Source organism: Lissotriton vulgaris, unplaced genomic scaffold, assembly GCF_964263255.1.
Source record: "Lissotriton vulgaris unplaced genomic scaffold, aLisVul1.2 SCAFFOLD_1706, whole genome shotgun sequence".
Lineage (NCBI taxonomy): Eukaryota > Metazoa > Chordata > Amphibia > Caudata > Salamandridae > Lissotriton > Lissotriton vulgaris.
This window is the reverse complement of record NW_028246877.1, coordinates 82,597-97,575: the sequence shown is the minus strand read 5'-3', so window position 1 is coordinate 97,575 and position 14,979 is coordinate 82,597. Positions and strand designations below refer to the sequence as shown.

Below are 14,979 nucleotides of genomic sequence, written 5' to 3'. Positions count from 1 at the left end.
AGCATTTTCAATATACTGAATATTGAGGACACGTGATGTCAAGGATGCCCATACCTACTCCACATGTTCTACGTTGGTGGTTTATTAAGTTGTTCATAGTGAATGTAAGGCATATATGCCTTAACATTCCTGGACTCTTTCAACATAAGGAGAATAGAACGTTATTGAAGCAAACCGTTTACTGTAATTCTCACAGAAATGTGTTCACTTCAGCTTTCAGGAGCCTGAAAGCTGTCTGCACATAGTTATCTGAGGAGGCAGAAATGATGTATTCGTTTTTCAGCATGTACATCATTCAAGATCATGAAGAGTGCAAAATATATGTATTCATTTGGCATTCTTGCTTCACATGTGTGGGCATGTGAAGTGCCTTGGAGGCAATGAGAGGCACCTAGCCAAGTCAAGTGCCTTCTGACTTCCGATAAAAACACAAATGCACATCGTAGCTGTGATCAAGATGAACAAAATCACTCAGAATAATGATATAGCTTTAAACGAATGCAAGTACAGTACAAATCGAAAAAGAAATTCCAGTGCAATTTCACTTAGTACAGGGATGATCTATTTTGATGATGTCATGTCTAAATATATCAGAGAATATTAGGATCACATTTAGATCTACAAGAAATAATATCCTTTATCTTCATATCTCCGACTAAGTTTCTATGTAGGAATTTAAATGTTAAATATTCCACTTTTCAGTTTATTTTTTATAGTGTAAGTAATCAGGATTAATGAGATCTGTACATATATATATATATATATACATACATACACACATGTATATGTCTCTAAATATATATACACACACATGTATATATATATATATATATATATATATATATATATATATATATATATATATATATATATATATATATATATATAGAGAGAGAGAGGGAGTGCGAGTGAGTGTGCGGTTGTTGTACACTGTAGGAAATTGAACTTTCTGAAAATGGAACAATTTCCAAATGTGATTTTTTTTTTTTTACTGAATGAATCATATGAAGTCAACTTACTAACCACAAACATCTTTAACTTCAACAAATGAACATTAAACACAATGAAAGTATGTACTGAATAAGGCCAAAGGTGCAAAATGTCACACATATTTTAAAAACGGTGCCTTTAAGGCATCTATAATTAGTCTCACACACTGGAACTTTCGCACTGAAAAGCAGGCATAGGGAATCAGACGTATACCTTTACACTTAATTTCTTCTTAAATCTACCTTTGAGCAAGTATAAACAAGTGAAGCATATTTGTTTTATCTCTTTGGCAAACATTTATATGGCTAGTTTGAAACAAACACATATAAATGCTTCGTTTGGAAATCTTGTCCAGTGAAATCGTTAACCCCCCAAAAATATTGCTATCTTTGTTGAATTATTTCGTTTACTTCCACTTCAAACATAATAGATTTACAATCCAATTGTTATTTACGATTTGTAACAATATTGTTCCATTGTAGTCTTACCCATAATAATACACTGAGAACTACGATGTTAGACTACAAATTTCAACTTAGACTGCCTCGTTTCCAGTGGGCTTTCCAGTCATATTCCAAGCCTCAGCTCGGTTCACCAAGATCAAAGTTATGTGTGTTTTATAGAAACTCAAAATGCATGTTACAGCATAGTTGCACAGTGCTTTTATAATCTTAATGCAGGAGACAGAACTTTGCATACAGATCTTCATAAAACCTCTTGATTGAATCTCTATGGCAAGGGCGTTTGAGATCGTTGCAAAGATCCAAACAATTGTCTGTTTGAAGACACTTTTATGGCTCTGTTTCACTGGTAAAAGCACTTCACCATTCATCATGTCTTTCTACTGTGGTGTCGTATGCTCTAATCACTTCAGATTGTGAAACTATTCCGTTCTCATCCTGAGAGAAGGCGTATCCATCTGTAAATAAAAAAAATAAAACATTATTTCTGAGTTAATCGTTGTTTAAGAATACAAGATGCTGTGGATTTAAGCAAAAAATGTGCAGCCACATGTTGATCATCTGGGGGTCTATTCAGAGTTGGGCTGGTAGGCAGCTAAATTGTTGGGGCGGAGTTCTGCTGCAGCCGTCCACAACATTAAATGTTACCTGCTTCTCTAGTGCTGCATTTGTGATTTAAATGCTTTCATTGACGTGGCAGAAGAACGTTTGGCAAAAATGTAAGGCAGGGTGGCTGCCATATCATGATAATCTGCTCGCCATTTTTTTGATTTAAAGAAATAAATGCATGAAGTAGGGTTTTGTTGATTTTAATTCTTTTTTAAAGAAACATCCCTGACGTGTTTTGAGTTTTCTAACATTGTATGGGGGCATATTTCCATTTCTATGACCACAATGATTTATATAGTCAAGCGAACATGAAAAATATATGATGGAGGACAGACTATAAACAAAGTGTTGTTGACAGTGGCCCTATAGTTAGTAAGTTTCTACTGGTGGAGCCTACTGTAGCTTTGTTGTCAGAAAAAAAAACACTTCCTCCCACCTCTAAGTCTGGCAGGGGTATTTGGAGAACTGTGCTGGTGTACCACCCCTACCATTTTTAGGTCTGGGTTACAGAAGGCTTTAGATGGCTTCTGGCAAAACATACTGTTTGCAATAAATAACGTATAGTTAGGATGGGGTGAGTGTCAACCCCTTGGTAATGATTGGATAGCTTTCCTGTCTATCTTAGTTGTTCACTCTTGATTTGAAGGCATTCTCCCTATTCTTGTGGCCATCCCACCTGGGAGTATTTCGGGCTCACAGTAATTAGATTCTATGTATTGTATCCTTTAACTGCATTGCTCCCTTTTCCCGATCACACTCCCCACTCAACATTATTTGTATTTCTTTTTTTCATCAAGGACCAGGTAGCTGCAAAGTGCTGCCAGGCTGCTTACTGCCTTTGTTACACTTTGCATGCACTCTTTTTGCACTTCGCATGAACTTATTGTTCACTTTTTATACATTTAAATTGACTTTTCTAAAATGACTGTCCACCATGCGAAAACTCGAAATAAAAAATAGTCGCTATGTATCACAGTACATGCACACACATTTGTCACGGTGTACATGTGTACAAGCGTCACAGAATCATGTGCATGTGTGGACAATGGCGGCCAACTTTAAGTGTTTTTTCTTAAATAGAAAACCCATTTTTAGGTCGAAGCCTACCAGACAGTGCAGCTGCCTTGTTGCAAAGACGTATTGGGGACATTCTGAAAGCTTTCTTAAGAGTGCATTCTACCAAATGCTTATCATTTGCTTTGCGTTGTGTCACTCACATTTGCTGGCTTTATGGGTTATAGCCCCTCCAGCATGCCTTTGTCCCACCTGTTAAGCTCAGCCGGTCTACTGCCTTTGGACTGGCTCCTAGTATTCTTTCCCAAGTGCATCCTTTTCTGGAACTTATTTTTTTCTTTTCATACAGCAGTACATGAGAGTGCATGTTTTCCAGTAGTCTTCCTTGTATGCTTCTCTTCCCCCTTCATGCCCCGTGTCACTGTTAAGTACTTGTTTGTTCTCGGTACACAGTCCTCCACCAACATTACTCCCTTGCTTGTATATTGTCTGCTCCCACCAACTGTCCATTTTTCTCAGTCTCCTCCCTACCATCCCTTTGCCTCAACTTTGCTCAGGCACACTTTCCTCTTTGTGGTCACGTAGTGAAGTCTTTTTCTGGTTTAAAGTGGAGTGGCGACACAAATGCTTGTGATACTACTGGCTGGCTAGGGGGAGATGGAGTGGCCGTGGGGGTGCTAGCTGGTAGTGCTGAGAAGAGGCACACATTACAGACTGCCCCTTGCATGTTTGAGAGCTAAAAAGCAGGAGAGCGCTTTGGTAAAACATAGCAGCAAGCCTCCTTAATATGGCTGACAGCGAACCTACCATCAACTGACAGCAAACAAAGTATAAGAAGTGCACTTTGTGAACTATATTTCTTTTGAGGTCTTAACTTACAAAACGTGGTAACACACACTAGGTTTATTTCTTCATTTTCTACTGCTCAGAGATTCAGGTTTCTGATTTGCCGTTTTCAAGAAATAAGTGCAGGGATGGTGGCAAGAAACTGTACCTGTAGAACTAATGTTGACCTTTGTGTGGCGTACTCCCTATTCTACTCTACAATTGGGTCTGGAAAGTTCTTCCCCATCCACTGGTTAAGGCTCCAAACATCCAAATTGTCTGGGGGTACCTATGCAGGGCAGATCTGGTTCCTTTGTGTGTGCTGTAGGCAAGGCCCTTGAAGTCCAATTGAGACTTGATACAGCACCTCCCCAGTCATCCTGCCAGGATAGCCCATCCTGTCCACACCTACGCCTCTTTTGTCTCACTGTCTGGAAGTAATACACAAACCCCAACAGCAGAGCCATTCACAGTCATGTTACCCAGGACACTGGCAGAAAGGCACAATTCGTAGGAACAAGAAAATGTAATCTTTCTACAAGTGGCATTTTCAAATTTGTAACTTAAAATCCGACTTCACAGTTGAAGAGTATTTTAAATTACAATTCATTTGAGTGTAAACAGCAAAGCTCTATCTGCTCGCAGTCTTAAGTTACCACTTATTAAATGTAATAAGGTAAGCCAGTGTTTGTCAGTGGGAGATATTGGCCTTACAGCAGGGAAAAATGTCTTCAGGAGTTTTTCACTGCCAGGACATGAAATTTTAAATATACGTCCTACTTTTCAAATACAATGCACCCTGATGAGTCTTTAGGGCCTATATAGGGGTGACCTATAGGTATTAAAAAGGAAAGTTTACGTCTAGCAAAGATTTTATTTTGCCAGGTTGAATTGAGAGTTTGAAACTGCACTACAAGCTGTAGTGGCAAGCCTGAGATATGTTTTAAAGAACAAGTTACTTACCTTCTGTAACAATATATCTGTAAGAGACATATATTTGTTATAGATTCCTTACCTTAAAATTACCCCCAGGCGTCAGACTGGATCTGGAGAATTTTTTTTGTAGCAGTACCCCTGCGCTTCAATAGGTGGTGTCGGTAGACTCCGCATTCGTCATCGTCATAGTGGTTGCCGGGATGACATTGTGGTATCTACTTAGACGCCGCCCTCGCGCGCTGATGTTCTTTACAAAACATTCCATGCCAGACGTGCAGAGCCATGCAAGACACTGACTACTGGTGCACAAAACTAGGACCCTGCGAGGGAGTCCTTAACTCTAGAAGTCATTTCGCAGAACGGGGAGGATGGGTGGGGCGGTAAGGAATCTACTACTAATATATGTCTTTTACAGATATATTGTTACCGAAGGTAAGTAACTTGTTCATCTGAAAGAGACTATTAGTTACAGATTCCTTACCATAGAATAGATACCCCAGCAATACCAACCTTGGAGGTAGGTCTACAAACTAAGTTCACACCAGGAAGTCCTGGAGAACAGAATGGCCAAAGATGCCATCTCTCCAGACGTAGGAATCCAGGCATAAGTGTTTTGTGAACGTGTGCCGAGATGCCAACGTGGCTGCCTGGCAGATATCAAGAAGGGGAACTCCACGTCCCAAAGCAGTAGTGGCTGCAGTCGCCCTGGTGGAATGGGCTCGCAGTCCTACTAGACGGTCCTTCTTTGCCAAAGAGCAGCTAATTTTTATGCAAAGAATGACCTATTTAGAGATGGTTGGTTTTTGCACGGCCCAACCTTTTTTGGCGCCCACATAGCCAACAAAGAGTTGGTCATCCACACGGAATTGTCTTGTGCGTTCCAGATAAAAGGACAGCGCACGTTTTGGATTCAGACGGTTGAGTCTCTCTTCCTCCTTTGAGGGATATGGAGGTGGAAAGAAGGTGGGCAAAGTGATGGTCTGTCCAATGTGTAAAGAAGTAACCACTTTGGGAAGACAGGAAGGTCTGGTTCTCAGGACAACATTTCCCAGATGAACACCTAGAAAAGGAGGCATAGAAGACAGAGCCTGAAGCTCACTCACTCAGCGACAGAGGTGATGGCAACCAGAAAGGCAGTTTGTAAGGTTAAAAGTCTGAGACAACAGTTCTTTAGCGGCTCGAAAGGAGAGCACATAAGGTATGCCAAGACCAAGTTCAAGTCCTACTGAGGCATTACGAAAGGAATAGGAGGAAAGAGGTGAAAGATGCCCTTAAGAAATATATTTACAATAGGGGACTTGAAAAGAGAAGGCTGATCAGGAAGCCAAAGAAAGGTTGAAATGGGTGAGAGATAGTCCTTAAGCCTGCCCAGAGCAGAGCCCTGCTGGGCTAAAGAAAGGAGTAACAAAAGAACCTCAGAGAGGGGATCCACAGCATCTGCTGTGCACCATGCCACAAATCTATTCCATCAACAGGCATATACCATCGTAGTGGAGGGACGCCTGGCTGCCAGGATAACATTACAGACTTCGGGAGGAAGGTTAAAGGCTGTCAACTGTTGCTGCTCAATCGCCATGCAAGGAGATGGAGGCTGGACAAGTTCAGGCGGTTGACCGTTACCTGCTGCTGGGACAGAGATTCTCCTGAAGAGGCAGTCGGATCGGAGGATCGGTGGCCAGTTATAACAGCTTGGGATACCAAACTCTTCAAGCCCAATCAGGAGCCACAAGAATGACTTGGGCCCAGTCGTGTTTGATCTTCTTCAGCACTCTGGGCAGAAGTGGTATAGGCAGAAAGGCGTATAGAACACCGCAACTCCACTCGCGATGACAAGCGTCGCCGAGCGAGTGCTGCCTTGGAAATTCCAATGTTCAAAATTGCTGACAGTGCACGTTCTCTTCGGTGGCGAATAGACCTAGCCAAGGCTCTCCACACTGCTGAAAGACACCTGGCACCACCTCCTAGGGAAAATGCCATTTGTGATCGATCATTCACCTGAGGCTCAGTTTGTCTGCCCTGGCGTTCAGAGAGCCTGCCAGGTGTTAAACCACCAGGGATATTCCCTGATGTTCCAGCCATGTCCAGAGGTGAAGAGGCTCTTGACAGAGGGTCCACGACCCCACCCTGCCCTGTTTGTTGCAGTACCACATGGCTGTGGTGTTGTCCGTGAAATGCTGTACTACTCTTCCTTTGACAGAAGGAAAGCGTGCCTTCAGTGCAAGATGAATCACCCAGTGCTCCTGACGGCTGATGTGGAGACCAGACTCCGCCGGAGACCAGAGGTCTCTGATCTCCGCCTCTCCCATATGGCCACCCCACCCCAGAAGCGAGGCATCTTTCACCACTGTGAATTCTGGTTGGGGAATGGAGACAGATCTGCCACTGACCCAATCCTGGTTCGTTAGCCACCACTGCAATTGGCGTGCAGTGCTCTCCAAGATCTGGATGCAATCAAAAAGATTCCCCTGATGCTGTGTCCACTGGAACTGGCATGATCCACCAGCAGGATGAAAGAGGCCATGAGGCCCAGCAGCCACAGGGTCGTTCTAACCGAAACCCTGGACAGAGGTTGAGAGATCGAAATCATAGCCCGGATACCTGGGACTCGCTGCCCAGGAGGATACGCTCGAAACCGCATCATGTCCAGAACTGCTCTAATGAAGAGGAGCTTGTGAGAAGAAATAAGGTGTGACTTCGGCACATTGATAGTGAACCCCAGCGAGTGCAGGAGGTCCGCCATAGTCTGGAGGTGGAAGATGACAGCCTGGAGCGAGCCCACCTTCAACAACCAGTCGTCGGGATAGGGGAATACTGGAACCTCTGATCTTCACAGATGAGCTGCAACCACCACCATCACTTTCGTGAACACCTGAGGGGAGCTGGTAAGGCCAAAGGGAAGCATGGTAAACTGAAAGTTCTTGTGGCCTACCGTAGGTAACGCCTGTTGGCTGGCAGGATGGGGATGTGGAAATAGGCGTCATGCAAGTCCAACGCTAAAATCCAGTCTCCAGGGTCGAGGGCAGACAGAACCTGAGCCAATGTCAACATCTTGAATTTCTCCTTCCAGAGGAAGCGGTTGATGTCCCTGAGGTCCAAGATAGAATGCAGGCCCTTGTCCTTCTTGGGAACCAGAAAGTAGTGGGAATAGCAACCACAACCTACTTCTGGCACAGGGACGCGTTCAATGGCTCCCTTGGCCAAGAGGGCCGTAACTGCCTGCTGGAGAAGGCCCGGGTGGTCCTCCGACATGTGGTGGGATCGCAGTGGCATGGCTGGAGGTGTAGTCTCGAAGGAGAGGGAGTAGCCCATTTGGACTATTTGCAAAACCCACCTGTCTGAAGTGATGGTACGCCAGTGGGGGAGGTGATGACGAATCCTGCCACCCACTGGCGTTTGATTGGCCTGAAAGGACGGACTAGGAGAGTTTGGAGGCTGCTGCAGAGAGGGGTGGGTGGACTGGCCGACCCCCTGGCCCTCAGAACCTCACCAGTTGTTTCCACGTCCCCGGCCGTGCGAAGGCTGGGTAACTTGCTGCGGCCTGTGGCCCAGGGTGGGACCAGGCGGGGCACCCCTTCCGTAGCCACGAAAGGGGCGAAAAGCAGACTGCGCCGGACGGGAGGAGAGGCCCAAGGACTTGGCCGTAGCCTGTGAGACCTTAAACAGACCCTTCAGGATTTCGCAATTTGCCGCAAAATCATCACTTTTGAAAAAATGCCGCGATTTTTACAAAAGTGCCCGCGAAAATCGGCACTTTTGTAAAAACCGCTGCATTTTTACAAAAGTGCCCGCGAAATCGGCACTTTTGAAAAAATCCGCTCACACCCAACAGAGACAGACAACAGGTCAAATGTCCCTGTCTTATCGATTTCCCCGTCTTACGCACTCCCCGAGCTTAGAAGTCAGGCAAACACAGTAGTTTCTGCCAGCACACTAGGCATTCGGATTGGCAGAGTCAATGTCGGCATTCCGTGGGAGGTGCTAAAGTTATTTATGGCGCCTTTTCATTAAAGCACTGTGCAATGTAACAAACACATCAAGATCAACCAACCACACGATGAAAAGATAAAAAAGCAACTCCAATGGTAGGAGGAAAGTAAGAGAAAGGAAGTGAATATGAAACGCCGATATTGAAGGAAGGGGCGAAGAGTTACAATTTGGTGGAGCATTGATGGTGACCGAATGGAAACAAAATGGCGCCCAAGGGATGCACGGTGTAACTGAGACTGTCTGGGAGACCAGCAGCGACAGCGGATAGCAAAGCGGTCAACCAGCTGGCTTTCAAATGAGGGTGAGGTCAGATGTTTATGAGGGTCAGTCCTGCCATGTTTTGAGGACTATGCATGACTAGCTGCTTCAGTCACAGTTTTTCCTTTCAATTCTGGGCGCCTCATTTATAACAAGCATTTGCAATGCAATCAGTATCGCATTGGTGAGAGTTAGAGCTATCGGCGATGTAAATGGTAATGTCTTTTACCATTGTGTTTTGGTTTGTAGTGGAGTGGATGTATGTGGTTGGACAGAAGACTTGACACATAAATTCTTGTAACTATGAAAAAGCTATAAATGTCAGCTGATGCGTTTAAGAACCTGGGGGGTTTACTGACACAATGCTTATGCCTGTAACAATTTCATTTATAAAGTAGTCAGTAAGTCATTTTTTTCAAACTTCTTTTTTGCTTGTACCATACATTTTGTAATGTAATGTTTAGTTGAGTATTCTCTCTGTATAAAGATTAAGGGCCTCGTTTATGAGGCTGTGAGTCACTTTTACGCCGCTGGTGCGTCACTTTTTGTGACGCACCAGCAGCATAAAAAATGTGCCTTGTTGCACCATATTTACAAAGTGATGCATCTAGGTAGATGCCTCACTTTTAAAACCCCTGCGCCACATTATACCTGCGCCAGGTATAATCAGACCCTCCAGGATTTTGCGATTTGCAAAAAAATCGTGAAAGCAGCAGTTTTGTAAAAATGCCGCGATTTTTAAAAAACTGCCCGTGAAATTTGGACGGTTGGTGAGCTCATAGAAGTATTCCTTAATGCACAAAAATTTACCAGTCCTGTACATACCATGCCTTTTCCTCTGGCTAAATTCCCGCAGGGTTGCTTTGCTAAAATCGAACAAAGGGTAATATTTAGTCTGATAGGCATCACAACACTTACAATCTCGGTCTCTGGGCAAACAGGTGTTTGAAGGGGGATCGCAATTTATTGGGCGTGTTATAATCCGGGCGTATACTTTTATGTATTCACTATCCAAGATACATAGAGAAACTTATGCCTGCAAGCAATGCTACTTAAATGTAAATACTAATCAGGGCCTATTTCAAAGTGGAATACTATGCTAAAACAGTTTTCATTGTTTTAATGCTGAAAATGAATGATTAGGAGTAAAATAAAGTGTTGCAAAAATGCTGCTAAATTTCCATATTTGTGCTGCTAAATTTGCTAATCCATGCCGCTATATCCTAGGGGGTCTGCTTAAAGAGCAGTAGGGCGTTGTCTGCTTTGTCGTCAAAAAGGCGATGGCCATACAGGGCATGGCCATCAGGGTGTTCTAGACATCCCCTGAAATGCCAGTGGGCCTCATCCAGGCGTAGCGGCGAAGCGCTACCGACGTTGAAATGGTCCTGCCCAGAGAGTCGGCGGTGTCCAGTCCACAATGGATCGTAAACTTTGCTGCATCCATCCCGGCGGCGACAGACTGGGAGAGCACTGCCTGGGCCTCCTCCGGACACTAGGCAGCACGTGCGCCACCGTATCCCACACTGAGTGCGACCACGTGACCAAAAGGACGTCTGTGAGGGCCTCATTAAAAGACAGCAGGGATCCGGAGAGCTCACTGCCGGTTGAAGCACCTCAGCCAGGAGGTTAGTCCTGACCGCCACCTTAGGCAGCTCGAGGTTGAGAGCCTCGGCTGCCCTATGCAACACCACAGAGTAAGACGCTCCCTCCTCCGTAGCCACGGTAGGAGGAGACAACATGCCAAGGTCGGGTGAAGTGTCAAGACCACTGTCATCTCCAAGTTCCTCTCTCCAGTCCTGCTCAGTATCCAGCTAGTCAGTTAAAGGGTCACCTAACCCCTCCCAGTCCTCCTCCCCTTTCTCTGGCTTCCTATTGGGCTGAAAATGGCCAGGGTGGAACACAGGGACAAAAGTACCCATTGGTGTACCCATCTGGCGTCTGTTAATGCCGGTCCGGCTCTGTGTCCACGTTTGGATGGAGGCCTGGATCCACAGGGGGCCTGCGGTGCCAGAGTCGGCAAAGACCTAGGCCCCCCAACTGAGTCCACAGGGCCCGAAGGCGCCCCGGCGGGGTCGGTCCTCCCAAAGATGGCATGCATCGCCTCGTAGAACGTACAAAGCTGGGTGGGGGTCGCTCAGGGCCTCGGAAAGGGAGGGAAGCTTGGAGCCGACCCGTCGGGCTCTGCGCACGGGAGGGGCACCACTCAGGGGCCTCGTCGGATCGCCCAACCGTCGAGGAGAAGTCGAAGAGCGACGATGCTGCTTCGACTTCTCTTATGCTTCGACTTACCCGACCCCGAGTGCGAAGACTTTGATGATTTGTCGGAACGGCGATGGCTACGCGACCAGTCCCTAGACCTCCCTCTCGACCGGGACCTCGAACGGTGCGGAGCCAACGGTCAGTGTTCAAGCAGCTTTCGAGACCGCTCCCGCAAAGCCTTCGGCATCAACAACTGACAGTCGGAGCACGTCTTGGGGTTGTGGTCATGCTACAGGCAAAAGAGGCACACGCGGTGCGGATCCACGTCGAGAAAAACTTAGTTAAAAAATGACTGAGGTAACACTCTTCCCGGATCTGCGCTGGCTGGCGCGGAAAAAGAAAGAACTGACGTCACCATGCGAAAGCGGCACTAAGTAGCTGCCGCGACGTCATCCCGGCGTCCATGACTCAGACGATGGACGTGGAGCTGACCAACGCCACCTTCCGACGCGCAGAGGTACTGCTGCCGCAAAAACTTTCCGGAACCAGTCTGACGCCTAGGGGTAATTCTAAGGTAAGGAATCTATAACTAACGAGTTTCTTTCAGATACCAGAAGCACACGAGGTGCGGGTCTGTAACCGGCATCAGTTTGTGACAGGAGTCACAAGCCTTGAAGCCGGTCTGACGTGGCATCCCTGCGTGCACCAGGAGTCAACACGACTCAAAAAAGAGGTTGACAAAAGTCGAAAAATAGAAGTCAAAAAGTGACAGGCGGTACCGCTCTCCGGATCTGCGCTGGCTGGCGCGGTAAAAGAAAGAACTGACGTCAGCACGCGAGGGCGGTGTCATCCTTCCGTCCACAACGCCGATGACTAACATGGAGTCAACCGACGCCACCTACGACGAGCAGGGGTACTGCTACGAAAACATTTCTCCGGAGCCAGTCTGACACCTGGGGGTAATTCTAAGGTAAGGAATCTATAATTAATAGTCTCTTTCAGATAGGCTACTTTTAGTGGGTGGCGCATTAGTCCTGCTGCTCACTAGTAAAATTTAATTTACAGGCTCTGTGCACATGTAGCTCCACATACTAGGGACTTACAAGTAAATTAAATGTAGCAATCAAGAGTAGGGCAATTTTACCATGTTTTAGGGAGCGAGTGCAAGCACATTACCATTGGTTAGCAGGGAAAAAGTGCAGAGTCATAAAGTAAACAAAAATGATTGAGTAACATTAGGCAAAACATCTGGTTGGGGAGGGGTGACCCTGCAAAAAGGGCCAGGTTTAACAGTAAACTAATTTTTTTCCCAGTGAACACACAATCTTTACAACTTTGAATGAGGCTGTGAACAGTAACTTTCGCAACGTCAACAGCCATCACTTTTGTGAATACCTGAGGGGCACTGGTGAGGCAGAAACTGAGTCATCCACACTGAAAAAGCCTGTGGCCCACTTGCAACTGCAGGTAGAGCCTATAAGATGGAAACATGAAAACAGGCATCTTGCAGGTCAAGTGCTACTATACAGGGTCCTAGCTCCAGGGCAGTTGGAACCTGGGCCAGCTTGAGAATATTGAATTTGTCCTACCGCAGGAAAAAATTGAGAGGCCGAAGATCTAAAATAGCATGAAGGCTTCCGCCCTTTTTTGGAACAAGGAAATAATGGAAGTAAGATCCAGTTCAGAGTTTTGTTTGTGGCCAGGACTCACTCTATGGCTCCTTTCTATAAAAGACCCTGAACTTCCTGCAGCAAAATCGACAAGTATTTCCCCCAAACCTGCTTTGATGTAGGTGGAAGAAGGGGAAGGTCGGAAAGTAAGAGTGTAGTCCTACTGAATTTTATGCAGGATCCACCTGTTGGATGCTATGGTCATCCAACTGCGGAGAAAATGACTGATTCTGCTTCCCACAGGGTGGTTGTGTGCTCCTAAGGTCAAACTAAAGCAGCCAGGAGGCTGCTCTTAGAAAGAGCGGGGTACTGAGAGGTTTGCTGTTCCTATTGGCCTAGATGCTGCCTACTAGATTTCATACCCCAACCTTAAAAGGACTAGGGTGCTTCTTGTTGGGGTGGTGGGCCTGAACATTGCAGGTAATTGCTCCCACCAGTGAGGTTTCAAATGATGTGAAACTGTTGGTTACACTGCCTTGCGGGGGTGGAGGGACTAAGGGAGTGCACCGTGGCTCTACTTTCTTTACAGTGCAATTTTATGGATGGCAGGAAGGCTTTCAATAGCAGGCGAATGGCTCACAACTCCAAAAAGTTGATGTGGAGATGCCTCTTCGCCGGAGACTATAGTCCTCTGATCTCCACCTCTCCCAGATGACCAACCCAACCCAACCCAGCAGTAATGCATCTGTCAGCACTGTCTGCTCTGGGTGTGGTTGGAAGAGGGGTTTCCAAGAGCTGGTCCAATTACAGTTGAACAGCCACAGCTACAGATCTTTTGCAGTCTCTTTCAAACATGGATGAAATCCAATAGATATCCTTGGTGCTGGGCACACAGACTATTGATCCCACTGCAAAGCCCACATATGCCACCTGGTTTGGCCAATGAGCATGGTTGAGGAAATCAACAGTCCTTTCTTTGGCCTTCTTGCCAAACAGGTGAGACTCGTCAAAAGGCATATCCATGAGTGGTGCCTGGATGTCACACGAGAAGCCTGTGGATCACACCCAGCGTGGTGCCAGAGCACAATGGCAGTCCCAACTACTCTGCCTAAACAAACAGTTGTGTTCAGACCTTACCGCATGACATATTTGGCAATGTCCTGAATGGTTTGAGCAAAGTTGGTACGGAATTTCTTCTGGCCAGCTGACAAGTTACTGTAGGACAGCAGGATCTGCTTCCTATGGTTACCCCCACTTTTTGCTGTGTTTCACTGGTTTATCGACTTTAGTCTGGCTGTGGCCCTGCTAATCAGGACCACAGCCTAGCTGTTCTCTCTCTAAATTGCTTACCTGTACATTAGGTACACTCCAGATTGGTTACTGGGTTACCGTTGTGATTCCCTAGTATATGGTTCCTTAGGTACCAAGGGCATAGGTACCCCGGAGGCCTACCAGGGGCTGAAGAATGGATTATGCCACCCCTGGGAAGCTTTCCAAAATGGCACCACAGGTCTGCACTTGCAGCCTGGGTAAGGTGGTGTAAGCACCCCTTACTTAGATATAGTATACCTATATCTACCTATATATATATATATATATATATATATATATATATATATAGACACATATTAAGCCTATAAGTCACTCCTATGGCAGGCCTTGACAATCCTGAAGACAGAGTGCTTGGTTTTGTGCGAGAGGGTGCCCTAGCATGAGCTGAGCCCCTTTACAGCTTTCGGAATCCCTTCCTTATAGTTGTTCTATTATATAGCCATACCATATACTCTTAAGTCCATTATAATCCTTGCGGTTAGTGCTAACTTTGGAATGGCTTTATCAAAACATGTTGTGTTTGGTGTCAAACACTTTGGAATACTACCCCCTCTCCCCCGCCAGTTCTGGCGGATGGGTAGCATTCCACCCTTCTAGAGGGAGAAAACATGTACACACTTACTTACCCCGTAAAAGTTTAAAAGAGCCTCAGCATCACAAAATGGATGCTGCTGCCACAGACACGAGTCTGACCTCCTGCTGCTGGACGGAACTCCGGCAGGGGTGGCCTGGGCAATGGGTTTCCTGTCCAGGGAGGG

The 14,979-nt window shown here is 45.9% G+C and overlaps 1 protein-coding gene across 1 annotated transcript in view; it reads right to left on the bottom strand.

The window, feature by feature from the left end:
- Positions 1-1,605: 1,605 nt before the first annotated feature.
- Positions 1,606-14,979, bottom strand: part of LOC147665720 (putative phospholipid-transporting ATPase IA) — an 82,684-nt gene continuing 69,310 nt past the window's right edge. Inside the window, exon 4 of the mRNA XM_086949565.1 lies at positions 1,606-1,909. Within this exon, the coding sequence (XP_086805691.1) occupies positions 1,812-1,909 (98 nt within the window). The 3' untranslated portion in view covers positions 1,606-1,811. The remainder of the gene's footprint in view (positions 1,910-14,979) is intronic.